Source organism: Cupressus sempervirens, chromosome 1, assembly GCF_028749045.1.
Source record: "Cupressus sempervirens isolate cs-2001-9-10 chromosome 1, ASM2874904v1, whole genome shotgun sequence".
NCBI classification, from domain to species: domain Eukaryota; kingdom Viridiplantae; phylum Streptophyta; class Pinopsida; order Cupressales; family Cupressaceae; genus Cupressus; species Cupressus sempervirens.
Window position 1 is genome coordinate 14,847,705 of NC_143118.1, and position 23,067 is coordinate 14,870,771.

The 23,067-nt window shown below is 35.0% G+C and overlaps 1 protein-coding gene across 1 annotated transcript; it reads left to right on the top strand.

The window, feature by feature from the left end:
- Positions 1 to 235: 235 nt before the first annotated feature.
- Positions 236 to 15,084, top strand: LOC149575932 (vacuolar protein-sorting-associated protein 37 homolog 1-like). Its single transcript, XM_089816007.1, has 7 exons — positions 236 to 506; positions 4,396 to 4,659; positions 13,620 to 13,707; positions 13,917 to 13,956; positions 14,134 to 14,180; positions 14,392 to 14,512; positions 14,633 to 15,084. Exons 1-7 carry the CDS (start codon positions 490 to 492, stop codon positions 14,797 to 14,799), a joined length of 744 nt encoding a protein of 247 aa, XP_089672133.1. The 5' UTR covers positions 236 to 489; the 3' UTR covers positions 14,800 to 15,084.
- Positions 15,085 to 23,067: the final 7,983 nt, after the last annotated feature.

Genomic DNA, 23,067 nt, shown 5'->3' on the forward strand with positions numbered 1-23,067 from the left:
TTAAACCAACCGAGTGTAAGTTAGTCATTGCAGGCCTTTTTTTTCACTGTTCACTATTTATTATTTTCAAATACATTTTAGTTCATCTTCTTTGTTGGAAACATCCCGAGTGTCTGAAAAGGAAATGCGAGAGATTAAAAATGTAAAATAAAAGTAAACAAACGACACGCAGTAAGGAAAGTAGGACGCGTTTGTATCATCTCTTATATCTCATTCACGTCTCTATAAAAAATTCAGATCGGGACTGTGCTTCACGATTTCTTCTTGTTGAAGGAAAAACAGAAAGAGGGCAGGGAAGGGTTAACTACTCCCGAAGTAAACTCAAACCCTAATTTTACCAGTGCACTTCAATTCAATTCTCTATTGAAGGAAGCACATTCAATTATTTGGCTCTTGGCAAATAACAAGAACATAATATTTGATAATCATAGCCCTCGGCTGATCGAGATCGTCGGGCGTTTCTGTAATTTTTTTGAATCAAAAGAAGTCATGTTCAAGTCTTTCTGGTATGCTTCCTTCAATCTTGATAGTTTGTTTTGGTACTGGGTGGCAATGATTTCTGCGCAGTTAGGGTTTTAAATTGACTACTTCTCAGTTATGTATCCAAGTATGGTTGAATTGTTTGAAGATATTGTGAAACTGGGTTTTCACAATGGGTATGGTGGGATTCAAAGTGGTCACGGGCTGTTATTCGTTGGAATTGTTTGTGAAATTGAGCTCACGTGGTGAATTTAGCTTGTTAGTGTATATGCGATGTCGATCATTCGTGCGGTGAAATGGGGTGAAATCGGTTTTGGGGTGCTGGCTCTCCGCTCTGCAAGTTTTATCCTTCGAGGATTTTGTTAAAATGAGTGTGTGCGACAGCCGAGAGAATTCATTCTTACTTACTGCTTTGGCTTATATTGGCCCTAGAACTTTCTGTTAGTTGTAGTATTTGAACATTGGTATTGGGAAACTTGTTTTCTGGGGCTCCTTCTAGGCTTTACATATTTTTGATTGGTATGTTTTTCTTTCAGGGGAAATTCTCATTTCTGGGTTATCCCTTTTGTCACCTGGCCTCGTCTTTTGGGCTCCATTGTTTCCACCGTGTGGTATCCGTATGCGTCTCATCTGTTCTCAATTTCAGCTCCTTATTATGTCTTTAGGGCTACGAACATGGGCCTTGGCTTTGGATGCCAATTTGTTAATATTACTTGAGCTAATCTTGTTTACTTCCCCGTGACTATAGCAAAATGTAATGAAGCCGTGCCCATAGTAATAGATTGTTTGTATTAACCTGTTTTTTAACGTTCAGTATGGTAGGACTTAATAGCTCTGTAGACTTGACATGACTTGCAACCGAAATCTGTTTGCTTAAATTGAATTGCACGGTTAAGGTCACAAATCAGCGGGAAAGCAGTTACTTAAAAAAGACCGCACAGACAGTTAAGCGCTAGTTTAAATTTGTGAAAACTCATGTTGTGCTTACTTAGATTGAAATATCCAACATAATGTTGATAACTTGAGCTTTTTCGAAGTCAAATTTTGACTCCCTTGATTGCTGAATACAACCCATATAATTAGAATAGAAACTCAGTTTACAGGCTTACAGTGAGGCATTTTGGTCTGATGTTTTTCTGATATCCACCTGGGTAGGAAAATCCGTTTTACTTGGTACACAGAGGTGAGACTACAGGGTTTGATTGCGGGGCTGCTCTGATTTTTTCTTCCAAATTAGGTGTAATTCCCATCACGAGTGTTGAGTGCCACGAGCTTTTGTTGCTGGAACTTTTCTCTGCAGCCAAGGTTTTAACTTTATTGTCTTAATCAGCATGGGCAATTGGTTTTTTGATTTCATCTTCATGCGATTTCTTTTAAGTAGTTTGGTAGTGTTGTATGTGTTTCAATTTTTAATAGAACCAAATTGTTTTGATTGACCATGGAACAAGGACACGGCTAAATCTGATGGGACTGAAGTTGTCAAAGTGGTTCAGCGGTGTGTAACATTGGGTCAACCTTTCTTGAGCTAGGACATAGAAATGCTAGCATGTTGGAATCAGAGATAGGGAAAGTGAGTTTAGTGGGGACTTGGAGATATATGTGGGCAAGGGTGGAGCTTCATATATTCTTTGCTGATATATTTTTGAAAATATTTTATTTTCAATTTTTTTGAGCCCTGTAGTTTGCGAGGGCTGTTATTTTTGTTGATTCAGATTTTTGATTCTGCACTTGGTAGTGGGATTGTCTAGCTGTTTTCAGAAATGCTATAGGTAGCACCCATTTCCAGGTTTTTTTAATTGTTTGTTAATTTGTAGGAATAAGTAGTGCTGGAGAAGTGCTTGATTGTTTCTACTGTTAATTTTACTAAGGTGTAACTTGAGTCTTGTTTAAACTATATTGTCTAAAATTTTGATAGCTTTTTTATTGGAAATTACCATTTAGATCTACATCTGTTTCAAGGGCCTACCATACAAAGAGGAAGCTGCTTCATAAAATCCTGTTTACATGCAAACACATCATAGATCTTCTCTATCTGGGATGCAGTAAGCATTACATTGTTTGTAGAAGCTCATGCATAAAAGATGATTTTTTTTTTATCAGGCAATAGATTATGATAGGTATACTGACTAGGAGAGAAGAAATATAAACCGCAACTAATATATTTGAATCCTGGTAAGCAGAGCAACTTAAAAACATGTGAAATTGAAGGTCACAGTTCCTTGTTTCTGCAGGGGTGAATTACTAAGATACGTGGTGCCCCATTTATTGACATGAATTTTAGCAGGCTGTTAGTGTGGCTGGGAAGTAAGCTTAGAGCATTAATTACTAATTAGTAACTATTAATGATTGGATGTCTCTATTTGCTTTTGCATAGTGGATCATGTGATAAACAATAAAATTAAAGGGGAAAATGGTGCTCTCCTATTCCTTCTGAACTCAATATTGAGTCATGCTTCTTGGGGATACTATCCTTGTCAAGTTTAACCATGTTCCCCATAGAAGATGTTCTGGGGTTCTAAATTTTTAGAAACTCAGGAAACATCTCTGTAAGCAAATTTTTTTTTTTGGAAACACTTTGTTATATTAGTGGTCCCCTATAGTGCAAGGTTTTAATCAGGGCTTGGATGCAGGGGTGCTGGCCCTCTAACCTGCTGGGGATGTTGCTGCTCAGTAGCAACAGGGCACTGCACAAGGGGTCATAGTCTTTCAGCCTTAGTGGGGCATTGCTTGCAGATGCTGCTTATTTCTTCATACAGTCATTGATTAGAACTGGCTTACCTCTAAACAAGTGGTGAATTTGGTGGTTGTGCATGTTGCTTTGTGACGTCAAGCCTGTTAGACTTGAACCATATGTTGGAATGTTTCAGAAGATGCTTAGTTGGTAGAGTAGGAGAAGACACGGAGGGATGCTTAGTGGTCCCCTATAGTGCAAGGTTTTAATCAGGGCTTGGATGCAGGGGTGCTGGCCCCCTAACCTGCTGGGGATGTTGCTGCTCAGTAGCAACAGGGCACTGCACAAGGGGTCATAGTCTTTCAGCCTTAGTGGGGCATTGCTTGCAGATGCTGCTTATTTCTTCATACAGTCATTGATTAGAACTGGCTTACCTCTAAACAATTGGTGAATTTGGTGGTTGTGCATGTTGCTTTGTGACTTCAAGCCTGTTAGACTTGAACCATATGTTGGAATGTTTCAGAAGATGCTTAGCTGGTAGAGTAGGAGAAGACACGGAGGGGTTGGTTGGGGTTCCATTCAATGAGGTAGGCCTTCATAGGGGCAGAGATGCAGACTTGGACTTTGATTTTGATCCAATGTTATCAAATGCTGATTAGTGAAAATGTGTGATTTTCTATAGTTTTGGCATTTTGTAGTTGAACTTTCGGTTTTTTGGGCATTTTGTTGTAATTTTTATACAATGTATATGGGCATTGACAGTGAAAGTGAATAAATTTTATAATTCATTTGTATGCACTCATGTAAAATCTTAACTGAACTCTGATGTTATATATAAGGTTCTATAACATATATAATGAATGTCTTGTCAATGTTATCAAATGAATATTTACAATTTCCTATCATTAATTTTTTGTGTATTTTCTTAGAAACTGTCCTTTAAAAAATGACCTTTAAAAACTGTCTTAGAAATGTGCCCCCTGTCTGTTGCTGTCCCATCATGGAAATTTGGGGGAGCATAGACATTGACACTTCTGTTATTCTTGTAGTGAATATGTTCTAGTTCTAATAGTTGCTGTTTGTTCCTTTTCTCCGTTGTTTTACAGTTGATTACTGCTGTGTAAGTTGTTTCTATTGTCTTATAGCAATTTCTATGGAGTGTTTGTCTTTATGGGTTGAGCTTTTTTGATCATCAACCTGTATTTTAAAAAACTATGAAATGGGTGATGGTGCTATGTTATCAGGGGAACCCAGCAGCAGTCACCACAACAGCAGGCTCCAAATATTCCAACTCAGTCATGGTATCCCCCTTCCGTGCTGAGTCCATCTACAAGCTCTTCTCGGCCTGGAACTCCCAATAATTTGCAGTCAGCTGGGCAACAAAGCCCACGGTGGCGACCACCAACAGTTGGAACTAACAATGTGGAGTCTCGTCCACAATCACCATCTTATTCTCAACCATCACCAGCTGCTGGTGCAAGTATAATCCCTCTTTTAAGAGACAAAAGGTGAGGAATTTTAAGAAATCTAGACACATTTATGTAGAATAGTAGATGCTGCTACGTGTTTCTCCATAATAGTACTTAAAATATTCAATATATAGCATGTTATTATTGATTGATGTATTTGAAGTCTTTGCTTATATTGTAAGTAGTAGAAGTAGACAAGTTTGTTACAGCCAGAAGATTGCTTATAAGGTGGTTGATGTGCATGAATTTAGTACAGGGGTTCTTTTTGTTGCTCTGCTTTGTTTTTTTAATCAGGCATGGCTCAGTAATTTTTATAGCATTTTGGTGCCAGTGGTTCCATAAATTTTTCTGCTGCTGATTCTGTTGTGTCAAGATTATGTCATGGAAAAATGCTTTTGAGATAAATTTTTGATGGAATGTTAAATCTGTGAGATAAATATAAAAAAGGAGGGAAGATCAAGATATAACTCATTGGAAATAAAATTTGAAAGAAAATTGTAAAAATGAGTACAAACTAGTTGTATACGGCAAAGCCATTATTAAGCTACAGCTGCATAATTTTTCCCACCCATACATAGCTAGAATTGTAGATTCTATACTCTAATATCTTTCCCTAATCTCCCCTTAGGGAAAGATCTTAAATGTTTATATGCTATTTAAAAGTTCATGGTACTACCCTGGCCTTAAAAGCCAAGCAGGTGGTATAAGTCACTGTGGGCCTCTTACAATTGTCACACTTATGATGCTAGGGTCTTGATGGTTTATGAAGTGATGCAAAGAGGGAAGATAACTAACTAGGGCCAAAGGCACACCCAGCTATCCAAACCACCTTGCAAGGGTTAACACAACGGAAACACAAAACAAAGAACAACCACCGAAGGAGGGAGAAGCGAAACACTTATTGATTCATCAAATAATCAGCATACATGCCCAATTGTAAGGCCTTCTGGGTTACGGCCATATAACAATTCACTTATAATCCTTGATGATCCTACCTTGCATTCCTACTTCTTACTATTCTCTTCCTCCACGAATCTACTAAATCTCCTTAAAGCTCAATCCTAGACTTAAATACTTGTGCGGCCACAGGTCGGCCTATCATAGAATTAAATCTTACATTAATGCATGTGCAGCCACAAGTCGGCTCACATCAGATATGAACTACCTAAATTGAAATTAAATACAAGCAAGGTCGGCCCAAATTGGAACCAGACACAGGCAATTCGGCAAATGAAGGCCCCACGAAATAGTGGCACTCGGCATCCAAATGATCACTCGACAACCACACGAACTCAGCAACCAAAGGATCACTTGGCAATGACACGAACTCGACACTCAAAGGAATGACTCAGCATCAACTAAGAACTCGGCAACCAAAGGATCACTCGACAACCACATGAACTCGGCATCCAAAGGAGTGACTTAGCAGCAACTAAGAACTCGACAATTAACGGATCACTTGGTAACCACATGAACTTGGCATCCAAAGGAATGACTTGGTAGCAACAAAGTGCTCGACAATCAAACAAAATGCTTGGCAATCCAAGACATTTTAATTCAATAGAACTGAAAATATGTAGGATTGTAGAGAAACCCAGGATGCTCTTGCATCAAGAGGTCTCTCGTATTATTGTGCTTTGGGAACAACTTGTTAATTGCCTTTCTTTTAAGCATTATGCTATTTTAAAACTTCATGGGTCTACCAGTGCCCTGAAAATGTAGCACTTGTAACTTGCATGTGATCGTGTTATTGCTCTGATGCAGGGGACTCCCCTTAATACCATAAACTCATAACAGAAACAAAGAAACAACAACAAATGCGAGAACAAAATATGAACTACTTATTATTGCTGCAAATGCGAAATTATGGAATTCTCAATTACAATATGCTAACCCAAATGGGCGCCTACATTACAGTAATCTGCAAGACAGTGCTGCGAACTATCACCCAGAGCTATCTTAGACAATCTTCAGGCCTTTCTCAAATAGGCAGTATGCCACCTGGGAAGGTTGTAGATGCTTAAACTTAATACCTAGGGCCGACAGACCCTAACAATACACATAGAGTCGGCCAAATACATTTTTGACAAATTATTTTAGAAATTTCAGTAGCCCAACTTCCGAAGGCTCATGAATCGTTGCTCCGATTGGCTATTATAACCACTTTTTGGAAACACCAGCTTCTGATCTACAGGCTTGGAATCGTGCTAGCACCCTTCTGTCGAGTTTTCGGACCTCATTCGGGCACTCTAAGGCCTCCAACAGTGGGCCTGAAGATTTTTCTACCGAAAATCTGCAATAACTTCTTTGATACTAATGCTTGAGCAATGAGATTTTTATGGTAGACTTACAACTATAAAATGAACCTTCCTGTAGAAAATGAGAACATTATGAGCTTGTATGACAAACTTACTAAAAATAGTAAGTTCCCATAAATAGTAACCACCCTGTCTACAAGTCCTTATTAAAATAGAAAAGGCTGAAAATAAAATTTTTTTGGGTGATGCAAGATTACCCTTACACCTAGGATGCTCCTGCATCATGATCACAGTGGTATCCTAGTACAAAGGCCACTTTCTTGACTCAAGTCTTACTTGATAGTGTTTGAAGCTATGTCTATTATATTGTGTTCTATGAATGTCTTGTTAATTGTCTTGAAGCAATGTTTATTATATTGTCCAGCTGCACTGCTTAACTGGAAGTGTGGTTAAAAATATAAACATATTCAACATAGCAATTTTGATATGTATATATACTAAGTTACCGGTTCTGGTTCTGATGCTGATGCGGGTGCAGGGTGCTGATGCATGGATTTTTTTTTGGGGGGATTTTGGATACGTCCGTACATATATATATATATGTGCGTTTGGGTGCGTCCGTGTGTGTATATATGTATATGTATGTATGTATGTAAAGTTGTCAACTATATTTTATGACAATGTATGCAAAGAAATATTTTATTTCGATAGATAAGATTTAATTTTCTAAACATCTACAGCTGGGAACAAATCTGTGGTTTGTTCAAGATTGTATAAAAATGACAGTATGCATTGGAGTAAATATTGGATGCACAAGTAGCATAAAACAATAGAGAACAAAGTAAAATAGTCAACCACGCCTGTTGATTTTCTTGGTTATGAAAAAATATAACTGTGTACAGCATATTTCGAAAGATTTTATAATATATGAAAACCTTAAATATTTGTTGCTTGACTAATAAATATAAATTTGTGGGCTCCACACGCTATCGTGTGGCATCTGAGTACAGTCGAGGGCAAGCTTCTCAGAATTAAAAATCATATTGCAAGCTCCCAAATCATAGAAAGAAAATATTATTTTTTATGCCATTAAGGAAACATCGCAGGTCTTGGGTTAAATGATATGCTCACGGGATGCACCCGGATGCTCTCTGGAGCACCCAGCGCGCATCCACAGGAGAAAACGGTGCTTCCTGACAGCACCCATCATGCCTCCTCCGGCATCCATGCACCAGTCTGCATCCACATCCACACCCCCCTCCAAGCCAGACACATCGGTAACTTAGTGTGTGTGTGTGTATTTTGACTGGTTGAAAGCACATCCTTGATCTTCCCTGCACATTAGGAAATTAAATGTAAATTGCCAATGACCTGAAGTTTATTTGAAGTGTGTCATGTCCCTGCTAGGACATCAGACTTGACATCGAATAAATCTAAACTCATGGCAAGAAACTTTCTAAGATAAGAATTGAGTCACAATTTCTCCAAACACTACAGTCCTCTGTCAACTGTTAACAGAAAGATGAAGCTATTAAGTTCAGGCTACGTCTAATAAACAAATATTAATAGCTAAAATCAGTCAGCAATTTACTAGAGCAGGGTCTACTTGATAAATAAGGAGGGCTGATTGATTCATGAGTAGCAATGTCCAGAAGAAGCTGGAAGAGGTTTCCATGACAGCATTTTGAATATTCATTTCATTATTATTGAAGGCAGTGAGCAATACCCATTAGGTTTGAGGAGGAAATATGATGTTGGCAGATGAGGAAGTCATGCCCTGACCGAAAGGGGAGACAACAATTAAGATAACATGTGTTTATGTGTGTGTGTGTGTGTGTGTGTATGTCACACGAATTGAGGGGGTTAATTTGATCCAGGTGGCAATCTTTAGAGCATGAGGAATGATATCCAAACCATATTTTAATTCCCCCATCAGATGTGATTAGTGAAGGGCCAGCAATTATTTTGGAAAGAACACCTCTTTTATAATTTATACTCTCATGCAAAGGTTATATAAGGAAGAAATCGGTATCCATTTGGAACAGGCAACTAAGAAAAACAAACAAGGAACTGAATCACAGAAAAGAACAAGATCAATCAGCATTTAATCGAAACACAAACTTCAAACTTAGTATATATAAATAGAAATCAGCAGTGTATACACTTATTTGATATTTTGATAGGAAGTATAATGCATTACATGACGATTTGGCTAATTTGCTATATGTCTTTCATCTGATATATGCAGATGTTTTGTTACTCTAATATATGCATAATTACTGCAGAAGTAATCGTGTATAATGGTGAAGACGGTTCCTTAAAAACTACAACCAATTTGCCATCCCACAATGGAGGAGACATATGGTACATACAAGCTAAGTCACAGGATTTGCCGAATTTCATCCATAAACTTCGAATTTCTGCGAAATTTTACCCTGTTCGAACTTCGTTCGAATTTTATGACATTTAATATAATATTGATAGTTATAATAAGGTTATTTTATTTAAAAATAATATTAAGTTATTTAGTTAACCGTTAAAAAAATATTAAGTTATTTAGTTTAATTATTTAGTAATGTCAAATTATGTTGACAATTTTGTGGATATATAACTTATATATAAAAATTGATAAATATATATAAGTTAAATTTAATGTCATTTTGTTTTCCGAATTTTTGCCCTTGCTGAATTTTATCCAAATTTTATGATCGGCAAACTCGAATTCGAATTCGAACCTTGTGACTTAGCATACAAGGAATGCAAGTAGGTAGGAAGCTATTCTGGTAGAGACACCCCAAGTGGGGCTGGGAGACTGGATGACAGCTGTCTTTGTGCGTTCCCGGACTGTGTGGAACAGCTGGAAGGTGCTTTGTATGATCTCCCAACTGGTGCTTCATAATGGTGATCAGTTGTTTGTGTAGAAGTTTTAAGGAATCTCTTATGTACACACTGAATATTATAATAGCGAATTAGAATTCTATCTGTAACATTGTTGAATTATATGTTCATTTAGGTTTAAAACTAACCTGGTTGCATGCTTCAAAGCAAAGGACTAAGTTGACAGACACATTTTCCAACATTATCCATACCTTATTTGGGAATTCTAGGGTGATTTGAGTAAAGAGCCAATAGGAGACATTATAAAGTGTATAGTGTTAAAGTAGTGCCCAGAAATGAAGATAAACAACAATAAAGGAAAAAAATAGGCATAAAAGACACAAGACATTTACCCTGGGAAAACTCAACTTGAAGGGAAAAACCCAGCCACACCAGAGAAATATCTCTTTTATTGATATAAAAATGTTCAAGTACAATGCCATCGACACACAAAGTGATCACATATTTATATAGAGTTGAGAGGCTCTTTACAACCGAAGGTCTACAAATTCCAAATTTAAGTCTCTTCATATTTCCAAACACGACTCTTTGCATGGCACATGTCTCTTCATATAATATTATCTCAAATATTATCATAAATATCTTCCCCAGCTGAAAACATAATACAAAGGTATTATATCAATTTCAATATATAGCAAGATTAGAGATAAAGATCTCTATTGCAACTACAATCTTCAACACTCTCTTAACAAGAGAGATATCTTTAGTATGGCAGGCACACATAGCTGCAACGAAAAGATGTCGATGATAAATTGAAAATTCTCATCATAAATATTCCCATTAAAACATGTTATCTCAGTATAACACAATTCATCATAGTAGTATAGGATTAAAATCATGGAGTCACACATGAACTCCACCATGCCTACTCGCAGAGGGTGGACCAAGGAAACTTTGGTTGAGAAGAATGCATTTCCACCATTCCTCATTGTAAAGGGTGGATCCACCATACCTATTCGTATGGGTGGAAACAAGGGCTTTCACCTCAGACTTCTTCTTGAGAAGAATGCATTTCCACCATGCCTTATGGCAGAAAATGGAACATGGGATTTCACTTTGAACTTCTCTCGTAGAGAAGAACTCATTAACAAGGGATTTCACCTTAAACTTTTCTTGTAGAAGAACTCAATAACAAGGGAGTTCACCTTGAACTTCTCCTTCACAGAGAAGAACTCATTAACACCATGTATAAGAATGGTTGAGATTCTACAGACTCCCTCTCAGCAGAGACAACTTTGATCACCACAATAGAATTGCTGATGTAACCTTCCTCTGAAGCTGAAATACTTCCTCTGAATATCTTTCTTGTATGCAATTTTTAAGTTATGTATTGTCAAAGCAACATCCTCATGTTCATAATCTCACCTCATCTCATTGCTTCTTGCTGCGTCCTGCAAACAAGAGAAATTAAGAAAGATATCAATGCTAAAAAATACACACTATTTCGACTTATATAGTCATAGATTACTTTTCTTTCACATAGACTGAAGTTCACCAACTATTATTGCTACTTCAATCTCAATTCACAGTGGCCATAGGTGTATTCAGAGTGATTCCTGTGATCATGGTGCTTCCAAAAAATGTTGTGTTACTACTATGCAGATATACTTGAAAGTGAACATATGGCTTCCATTTGAGTAATGTATTGAGGCCAAATAACAGATTTCTAACACCACCACCCGCGGTAGATATACTCTAGCCCAAGCCAGAACTTCACCGGTGGCTAGGCACTTCTGTCTCAGAACAGAACCACATGTAATGCTAAGTCGTCTCCTCACAAAGGAATGGTGGGCTCTAAGAAAACAAAATTGTCTGGGGTTTTGTCCAAGAATGGCAAAGGTTTCTGTCTTGGGTTTTCCTTTATTAAATTTGCAAAAACCATTTACAAAACACTGCTCCCTCCAATGTCTTCTATATATAATGTTTGCTCAATGATCAGAATAATAAAAACTAAGAATGACTACTATGGAAGCATGATACAGATATGTATACAGATGAAAAACAAATATAATACTGCAGTTTTTGCCTACAGAAATCAAAGCGAACATCCTGTTTCATACTTCAAAACTGAACATCAAAATCATGAGAGAGGGCAATCAGATTGGTAACACCAAAAATCTTTTTCATAAGTTTCCACCCGATAACAAAAGAGATGAATGCCAATTGTCATTGAATGACGCCTCCCGATAATGGCAAGAGGTGAATGCAAGATGCAACCAATAGTCGTTACAAATATAATGACACGAGAAAAATATAAATTGCCAACGTGAAGGAGAACATGACACCAAGGAAGAGAGTATGCTTCTAGGTAATTGCCGGTGACAAGATAAATACTATCCCAAGACATCATAAACGGTTCAACTTAAAGCTTTTTAACCATGGTGAATGAATACAGCCCAAACACGATAGAGACAAATAAAACACCACACAAACATAATATCTGGCTCATGAAGACTCTTTGTTGAGTGATGCTAATAACAGTAGGAAATGGAAGACTCATAAATATACATGGAGTCGTCTCAGAATAGATGATAAGCAGCTCCTGTAGATTCATGCCAGAGAACCAATAAAATGAATAGATGATAAGTAGCTCCCATAGATTAATGAGAACCAATAAAATGTACTCCCAAGTTCATGAACCAAGAAATGAAAGATACAGGTATGAATGAGCCCTATTGCAGCTACCTTATCTTTAACATCCAAAAGTCATCAAGATTCTTCTAGAATCTGGATGCCTATTCTGGTTCATGTTCTTTTCTTAGATCCGCTCTGATGCCTTTGATAAAATAATGCTCAGAAATAAAGATAAAGAGCAATAAAGAAGTAAAATAGGGGCATAAAAGACATGACATTTATCCTGGAAAAACCCAGCCACACCAGAAAAATATCTCTTTTATTGATAAATGTTAAAGTACAATGCCTTTTTACTTGAGACAATTCCATCAACACACAAAGCAATCATATATTTATATAGAGTTGAGACTCTTCACGACTGAGGTCTCTACAAATTCCAAATACAAGTCTCTTCATATTTCCAAATGCGTGACTCTTCGTATGACATCTTTTCATATAATATTATCTAAAATATTATCAAAACCCACGACTCTTTGAATGATGCGTCTTTTCATATAATATTATCTCAAATATTATCAAAACTCATGACTCTTTGAATGACACGTCTTTTCATATGATATTATCTCAAATATTATCATAAATATCTTCTCCAACTGAAAACATAATATAGAGGCATTATCTCAATATTTTTTTGATAGGTTATAGGCCTAAGCCGAGATTAATAATTATCTTTTGTTAAAGATTAATTATTATTATGTATTAAGCTCTAGTAGACTTGAATCTAAGACCTCCCAGATAAGAGGCTTACAACTTATTATTTTGCTATAGGCTGTTTCCTGGCATTATCTCAATTATAATATAGAGCAAAATCACTAATAAAGATCTCTATCGCAGCTACAATCTTCAACATAAAGCAGTTCTAAACTTGTGTCTTGTTGATTCAATTATATTGAGGTTTCTGAGGCAGTGCTCCAGATATAAGTTTTTAAGATCATGCTTTGTACTATATTCCTATCTGGTGACATTATTTACATTGACACAAATTCATCTGGTAAGGCACAATGAAAAGCAAAATTCAGAATTTGGTGATCAGTCTGTAATTCTATTGTCTCTGTGTCATGGTGTAATAATGGAATATTCGCACTTTCCTTAAGCTAGCTAGGTTAATTGTTCTATGGTAGCATACTATGGGAGAGGTTTTTTTTGTCCGTAGCAACTTTTTGCTTTACTTTAAACTGACAGATTTTTAATACTTGTTATATTCTTCAGTGTGGATGAACTCCGAAAGATATTGTCGGATAAAAAAGCTTATAGTGAAGTTTTCCATTCGATAGATCAAGTTAGGGACCAGGATGCGGTAAGACTCTAAAACTATGTTTTTTAGAAACTCTGATTAGCAGATGAATTCTTCAACTATGCTTTGGAATGTTATTGCACATGACATAGTCCCCTTACTCGTTTCTACTATTATTGTGAAGCAGCAAGTCATTAGGATCTAGATTATGAACATTTAATTTGTGGGATGTGTTAAAGGACACTGATATTATTTGATTGGATATCTTTCAGCTGCATGATGAGCTTCAGAGGGAGACGACACAAATTGCAAGTAATCTTTTTCTTTCCTCTGCTGTTTCAGTTTTTATATTCTAATTGGATAACACCAAAATGGGAAGGCACATATTTGGAATAGATGGGGGGATTCAAATAATTGTGTTTTTCTACTTATTTGGTTAAAATATTTTAAGCAAGACTAAAATTGTTTTGTGTTTGCAATATCTTCCAGGAAAAAACCTAGAGAAGGAATCACAAATTGTAGAGCTGAGAAATCAGGTCAGTCAACAAATGTGATTGAAGTAGGCATCTTTATATACTAGTCAATGCTGAATTGTCATTTCCATTTTAGTGCAGCCTCAAACAGTATCTTGTTATAGTTTGCCATTATGGACATGCAATATTGTTTAATTCTTTCACATCTCTGTTCTCACCATTTTTTGTCAGGGTTCTCTGTGTTGATTTCTCTAGTTTATTGATTTGAATGCAGTCAACAATTATAAGAACAACAGAGCTAGCAGCTGTTCAGGAAAAGTTTCATGAGCTTGAAAAACGAGTTCAAGAATCTGTCAGTTTTTGTGCACCTGGAGTTCTTCTAGAAAGGCTTCGAGGCAAGTGGAAGGACGTGTATAAATCGGTTTAATGTTTTAAAACAAAAATTCCATTGTTTAGATAGCAATTGATTTCGTTGGCTGTGCAATGACCATAAAACTGGGTATTTGTTATTGCAGATGCTGCTAATGCAGATGATGAAGAATCAGAAATCTTACATCAACAGCTCCTGGCTGGAGAGATGGAGCTATCTGATTTCATTCAAAAATACAAAAAACTCAGGACGTCCTATCACCGAAGGACATTATTACATCTAGCAGCCAAGGCGTCAGTATCTCCAGGCTGAAGTGGCAGCAAAATGTCTCTTTGTTGTAAACTGTTTTGATAGTTATTCTGTATGCACAAGTCATGATTATTTTTTCCTGTAAAAAGTCATTTTAAAATGGAATTGTGAGCTACGGTTTTGTGTTAAAGGACTGGAGCACTTTAATTGGGGGTATCCAATGCCTGGTTGAGTAATTTTTCAGTATTCCTCAAACTTTTTGGGCGATTGCTAGCCCTCGTCTTCCCCTGCTATGCAATATATAATTCTTTACACAATAAATTAGCTTATATTTTTTTTTGAGAGACATTCAGTCTTATAAATATTTCTGGTGTAAATTGGCTGTGATAGTCATAGAGCAGTACTCATTTTTTCAACTTTCTACATATTTATTGGATGACAAAAATTCTTTTGTGCTTATTATTTTCTGCAACTTGCTAAGGGGAGCTCTTTAACAAACTAACATTTGAAATACAAGTAGTTTTTGGTGTATTTTTCAGCGCCTAGAATATTTTTTTCTGATTTTTTTGTTTAATACAAGTGTTCTACCTCAGACAATTAATTTTTTTTATCAGTCTGTAATTATTTTGATTTTCATGATAATTAACGTCGTTTGGATTGCTTCATGCGTATGTCAGGCAACCTTGAGGATGATGAGAGATGTTGGAAAGGGCTCAAATAAATTGATTTCTTTCTAATACATTTCACTGGTCCTTTTCTGTCGTCTTAAGGACATGGGATTTTTTTGCTAGTTTGATTATTGTGATTTACAAAAAAAATGATATTCTTTGATGCAAAGAAAAAAGCCATGCTACGAAGAAACAATTGCCACAAGCAGGTACACTTAAGATCTACTATTCCATTAAACTAATAAATATCAACTGCGAATATCAAGGAGTCCTTTTAATAAGAAAAAAAAATGCCGTAATAAGTGTGGCTTAGAAAGATTAATATAATCTGTGTTGAAACATATGCGTAAAACAATTTCTTTAGTTTAAAATTTGTTTTGTGTTCGAGTGGCGGCTACATGCTCCGTTCGCCCTGCCTTTCTGCAAAATGCCTCGAGATATTTTTAAGTGGATAAATTCGGTCTGTATGACAGGCGGATATATCAATTACATCTATATCCCGCCTTCATTACTGCACTCTTTTCAGTGCTATTTGCATTAATTTGGTTGAATGACACGTGTATTTTAATAAACCTATTTATTAGGTCCTGCCGCATGGCAGGATACTATAGCATCCATGTTATTTGTGAATTAATATTTACCAATGGGAAAGCAGTATTAAATTCTAGCATACTATTTTCTAACGTTGTTTATTTTTCTCACAATTTTATATAATATACATTTACAATATTCTCAATTTCTTATTGGATCGTACTGTGAACAGTAAGTTTTTCACTCCTTTTTACGCACGAACAAGAAGTATTTTTTCCAGAACATCCCAAGTTTTTCGTATAGTTGTATTTGCTTGTCCTATGCACCGACAATGAACTGACAATGAACTGGCAATACAATGTCTTCATTCTATCATCTGCAGAGATAGTCAATGCTGTATTGTTTTAACAGTGGATATAGTACAATAATTGACGCTTCCTTCGCTGATAGCTTGGACTCTTGGATCTTTGCAATTTGAACTTGTCTTGTCATCTACGTTGGCTCGTTGAAAGATGGTTCAGAAAACCAAACCAAAATATTTGGTATGTGGATTGCATTCATGGCACGGCATGTTTAGTTGGTAGATGATGCCACTTTCTTTTTGGTTGGGAAAAATGTTGGGAAAAATGTGGTCTTAATGCATCTATTGACTGCCTTCCAATTAATGCCTTCTAAAATGTTTTATGTTGTCAGCTGATAGCTTCAAAATTCCATGTGAAATCCCAGCATCATTAATTTTGAGTTATGCTCTATGCATTTTGAAAGCAGCGGATCATCACATTCATGGTTCTTGTTGCTTATAGAGTTGTAGAGAGGAGTTCCTTCAAACTATTTTCATTCTCTAGGTAATTTCTTCTTATCCATCTTTCGTTTTTAGGTGGTCATTTATGTTAACATTGAGAGTGTTTATACACATTCTTCACGCATTATGTTTCTTCTTTGCACCCTTTTAGCAAAACAACATTTTCGCAAAGTATTCATGTCAATCATTTCTCATCTAGGAAATAGTTGCAGAGAGCAACACCTATAATGGTTATCATCATTTTAGTTAAGTATCTATCTGTTTCATATTTTACATCTTTTAAAATATATTTTGAACGGAATTATGGTCTCAAAAATTAAGCATGCAATATTGATCTGTATATTGTGCTCATCTGCACTATATATATATATATATATCCTTGGGAGAATATGTTTTTGGAAATATCATCTAGTAGTTAATTTTTTTTGGAAGAGAAGATGTGTTGTTCTAAGTCTTGTATGCACTTTTTGGTTGAATACAGAAAATGTTCTTTAACATTTTTAAAAACTCAATATCACTAAAAATTGTGATGGACAAAAAATTGTTGGAATTCTAGACTTTTATTTTTTTGCACTCTTTTCACTATACACAAGCTTAATAAATATGTTGTTTAAAGAAATTACAAACTTAATATAAATCAATTATTACCTTTATTACTTTAATTAACTAATGTTAGTTAAAGTAAGAAATTTAATCAAATATGTTTTTTCAATACTAATCATATGTAGTAATATATTTTTTAAATTTTGGTAGGAACTAGACGCTTTGTGTCCTTGTTTATTGTTAGAGGTGTATGCAATAGAACATTAATTGACACTCAATTTTCTCATTTCATTGATGCATGAAATATAAAGGGAAAAACATGTTTCATGCATTTTCAATTGTTTTACTGCACTACTATGTAATGGTAGGATTAAATGCCAAACATTGACAATATTTATATAACATTCCTGAGATTGCTTTTAGTTTCAGTTATATAAAAATGTTCTACATCAAATTAAGGCTGGGTCCCATGGAAGGGGGCTTCTTATAAGAGAGTGGAAGTTGCTTTCTAATTTTTAGGAAATCTTTTAAAGGTAGTGGATTCAAGCTATTCCAAAATTTAAGGAAAATAAATAAAAAATGAGTTAAAAAAATCATTTCCCTCTAAAACTTTTTGTTAATTAAAAATATAAAATTCAAATGTTTGACAAGTGACATAAAACATTCCTAAGCTAGCCCCACCCCTTTCCACTTGCTTTCTAAAACTTAGGGGCTTCTATTTTTTATGAAAATATTCTCCACCCTCTTCTTAAAAAAATAGAGCTTAAGCCCTTCTCATGAGACCCTTGCCTAAGTAATGTTGAAATACGGTTGTATTGGAAATAAAATGTGCTTGTACTAATTCTCCTTTAGTTTTGGTTATGTTTTGACATGCTGATTCCATGCAATTACATGTCAACAAATGGCTACAATTTTGTGGAAAGAATAAGCTTTGTTTACTCAATCTCTATAACATCTGATTTTAATGCACGCATTTTCATGCATTTGTTGTCTATTACTCTTTTATGTTTGAATTTTTGGTACATGCGTAATCCTAATTCTTAGATTTGCAGTTTCTAGTCGTGACGTCGATCTTGCAATGTGCGCGACTCTTGACATGGTCGGGATTGATAAATTTTAATTTAGAATATTTGAATTTAAGGGACAAAACATCAAATTTCATAGCTTGTAATTGAAAATTTGTTGATCTTTACTATTTTATTGTCACCCAAAATCAACTTGTTACATCACATGACGCTTTATTGTTACTATTTTATTGTTAACTCTAAATACACCCATCCTTTATATTTCATTGTGTTCCTCTATTGTTCAATTTTTTAAATTTTTATTTATGTTGATACTAGGTCAACCTTCAAAGTGAGGATTTTTAATTGAAAGTGGTCGTGTGTGAAATTAGGGTGGCTTTTTGTAGCACTTATCCCCTTCTCAATTATGTCCACTAATAAACCAAGATAGTCCACGTAGAAATTTGTGAATTATTACACCCCCAATTCTTATTTGGGAATTGTGGAAGGAAAGAAACATTTCAAGGCAAAGGCATAGATATAATTTCAATGTTAAATAAATTAGAAGTTCTACTAGTAGAAATATTGTATTCATGAATATGAACTCAACATTTCCCCCCTAAGTTTTATACTAGATGGGATGATCTCATGTTTAAAAACTGGTTTAGGCTCATTGTTCCGCAAGTTATAGGCAAAGGAGGGAAAGTAAGTTTCTAGGGAAAGAGAAAGCTGTAGCTAGTCTTCACCAATAAGTGGTTGGTATAAGTTAAACTTTGATGAGGCCTCCAGAGGAAACCTCAATCCATCACGTGCTAGGTACATCATACCCTCAAGCAACATAGATATTATAGCAAGGTTAGCACTTCCTTTAGCTACTTAAGGATACCAATAATATAGTTGAATTCAAAGCCTTACTAGTAGGATTATCCCTATGTTTAGAATTGAAGTTAAAAAAAAATAGAAATTTAAGCAGACTCAATAATCATGATAGATGTAGTAGGATCTAAGGCTACACCAAATTGAAGATTTCACTCTTTATTGGAAGGGGTGTTATAATGACAGATAATTTCTAGGATTTGATTGTGTAAAATTTTCTTTCAACTTTTCTCATCCTGATGATGGACCAAATAGAGTGATTAAAATGTTGATGTTAAAAATTTACACAATCAAATCCCATAAATTATCTATTATTATTTATGGATTGCAAAAAATCTACCACGTGAAAAAAGGGTGCTATAGTTGATTAACAAGTTTGAGTAGGTTACAATTAACTACAAAGAAGGGAATAGGTTAGTAGATGGTTTAGCCAAGATGGGTCCAGAGGGAAATCATCTCAAAAAGGATTTTGGAGGAAGGTTAGAAGTATGGAAAGTTTGATGAGATTAAGATGATTGAAAGAACACATTACCTTAGTTTACTTTATTTCAAAAAAAGGGTTTAGTCAATAGAAACTCAAGATAATTTAGGCTATATTTATCAATATATTCGTCTTAGAGGAGAATGGGGAAGAAGATGAAACAATGCAAGAAGAAATGGAGGTAGAGGAAAATAGGGAGCAATAAGTGAAAGAGGTAGCTAAGAAGAAAGAAATAGTAGATCTTTAGAAGGAAATAGAGGTCAAGTCAAGGATGTAGAGGAAGCAAAGGTAGAGTTAGAAGATTCCTAGGGACTAAACCCTCAACAACACATGTTGGAAAAAGGATCTTCAACTTCATCATACTAATGAGTTGCACATAAAAATCTCTATCCTCTATTTTGTCAAGTTTTTATGCAAAAGTGTTAGTGTTTGTTCTCTTAGTAGAACAAATTCTAATTTTAGCCTAGCGGAGTCAACTTGTTTCTTAGATTGCTCATTTTTAGTGTGAGTATGTCTCCCTATTGTTTTTTCTTAGTTTCTTCCAATATCTATGTGGCTTTATTCTTTGTTATTTTTCTTTATATTTTAAATTCAATTTTTTTTTCCTTAAGCCCTTTATTCAAAAAAAAAAAGAGAAAATAAAATGCTACATCCAAGTAGCAATTATAGAAACTAAACAAATTCAATGCAAGATGCTCTTTTAAATATGCATGAAAAGGATAGAGAGGGGATTTTTTTTTCAATTTTCTTCTAAACCCCATTGTCCTTGGAGGCAAGAGTGAGAATTTTCGAGGTGGAGAAGGAATTTGATTTTTGATTTTGCAAATAGGGAGTGAACAAGTGATTCTATTTCTGAACATAGTTTTTGTGATAAAGGGACTAAAATCCTTGTACTTCAATTCGCTCATGAATAAGGGAGAAATTTGAATATTTGTGCTAAGTTGTTCTCTCTAGAGTTGTGATCATCCCTTTGTGAGTTTGGGATTGGATTTAATCTAGAGGGTGCATGTTGTCTTAAAACCATTGAATTTGATTCATATATATACATATGAAAGAAACCTCTATTTATTTTTTTGCTCATAAATTGTTCATGGGTTTTGAAGCGAATGATATGTGTCATTTATTACTTTCCTCGCTAATGAACACATAATCACATTTGTACTATTTCAATGAGAAAATATCAATTGACCTTTTTTTCTTTTTGGTTAAAAGCATACCCCATAAAACCCCAATTATGTCATGTGCAAGAGTTGTATCTCTACAATTCAGAAGAAGATTGTCAATCCCTTGATAGTCTCTCCAACTGTTGATGCTCACTCATCCTTCTTCCTAGACACTCAGAGTCATTTTATATAATTTTATTTGAAGGACCTATTCATTAATCAACATTTTTTTGGCGACTCTTTAGGGGATATGAAGAGATCAATGCTTTATTGTTTTAGATATTTAATGGTGCCTTCCTAGAATGAAGGTTGGTGCCTCTATTTTGTTTTCACATTTTATAAAAAATGGATAGAAGGCCAAGTGGAACAAGCTAATTAAGAAAGAAATATGTACCACCAATTGAAAAAATAATTATTGAAGATGATAAAACGATCTATTATCTTTGAAATGATTTTAGAGAAAGCACATGCAAATATGAAGAGAATAAGTTGAACCCCTCTGAAGATCACCAATCTTCTCTATTCTTAAGAATTGTGTGTATTATCAACTCAAGTAGGTTGAACAAGAGGTTTAGTAACTACAGGTTGTAGTGGAAGGATCAAGAGTGTTGAATGAAGATAAAGAGCCAATATATTTTAACTTCTCAGTCCTTTGTGAGCGATATACTGCACAAAAATTAGTGGAGCCACCAGGATTCAAAATCAACATGGAAGAAGTTCCATGCTATTGAAGATAAGGAACTTAAATTGTTTACAACATGCATGCAGGTGCATTAACAGAGCGATCATTCGTTTAGCTCCTTTGTAGAAGAAATACGAGACAAACACAAGACTATATTTATCCCAAATTAGTTTTTGAAGGATTCAGACAATGACTTTCAATGTGATATTGTGGGAGAAAGATGTCCATGTTATAGAAATTGATATGAATACATTCACTTGTAACTCTTGCGACATTGAAAGAGACATGAGTGTACAATTGTTTGAATCTCTTAATATAAACTCTAAGTTAAAAAAATACTCATAAAAAGAAATGTGTGCATGTAAAAGTAATTTAGTTTAATCAGCTAAAGATGTGGATAACATTTTCTCTAAATTTGCCTACCTTCTCAATGAAGATTTTGTTTGTACAAAGGGAGATGACCCCATGATGATAGAAAGTAATATCTAGAAGCCAAAAACATTAGTTGTACACTCCTATAGTTTGTAAAAAGGAATTATGATTTTTGGTGTTTCTCTTATGTGTTCATAAGAGGTCATGATTAAAGTTACATAAAAAAAAAACTTTAACAGCTATGAGAATGGAAAAACAATCAAAGAAACTTGAAAAACAATCCTAGTTGAGGTGAAGGTAATGTATTATATACACTAACATGGTAGTGTGAACATTCAAAGATTATAGATAACCCACTTTTTTAGTTATTTGTCCAGATCTACTTGATGTGGATTTTTGATCTTTTACCATGATGAACATGAATCAGATGAAAATAATGACACAATCATGCCTAAATAGAAAGATGGAGATCACATTTTTTAGAGATGATTGCTTGTTTAAGAATGAAATTATTGTTAATTTTTTAGCTGATGAACATGAAGATGCTAAATTGGTGCTTAAAAAATGACAAGCCAACTAAATTTAGTTCCAAAGAGGATGACGAGGTCTCTTTAGAGATTAATGATTCTGTGATGGATAAGGTTGAAGACAATGGTGACATTTGTTATTTTTATCAAGACAAATATAATCTAAACCAAGGTACACAATTTGATTTGTCATGTGAATGGTTTCTATTTTTTTTTGAAACAATTGAATTTGTGTTGTTGATATTCAATAGATTTTTTTTTAATGAAAAATGGTTCTTTGGTTGCATACTAAAATATAAGGGGATCATGTTCAAGTTGAGACAATTTTGGGCCTACATCTTGTTGCTGAGTCTATTGGCTCCTCACAAGTATGCATTCCTTTTCCGTGATAGGTCCTATTTTTCACAACTCATAGATGGATTTGCATGATCATTTCTAGGAAAGCTATGAGGTAGAGTATTACAACCACATATATATTTAAGAATTTGTGTGTACATTTAGTCTAGTTTTCTTTCCGCCTTATCTCATTTTTTTTGTTAGTTTTCAGTTGGTGCCCAGTTCCCCTTGGCCCTCTTGCTTGAGTGGCTCACTATATTTTTCTTTGTGATGGGTTAAAAGTATGTCGTATATATTTTTATACATTTGCCTAGTTCTATACCAGTCTAAAACCATTTATGCCTTG

Bases quoted from the DNA above. Each gene is read 5' to 3' on its own strand.
- LOC149575932 (XM_089816007.1), top strand. The intron at 4,660-13,619 runs GTGAGGAATTTT...TATATTCTTCAG, and splicing joins CCTCTTTTAAGAGACAAAAG to TGTGGATGAACTCCGAAAGA. The intron at 14,181-14,391 runs GTCAGTCAACAA...ATTTGAATGCAG, and splicing joins TTGTAGAGCTGAGAAATCAG to TCAACAATTATAAGAACAAC.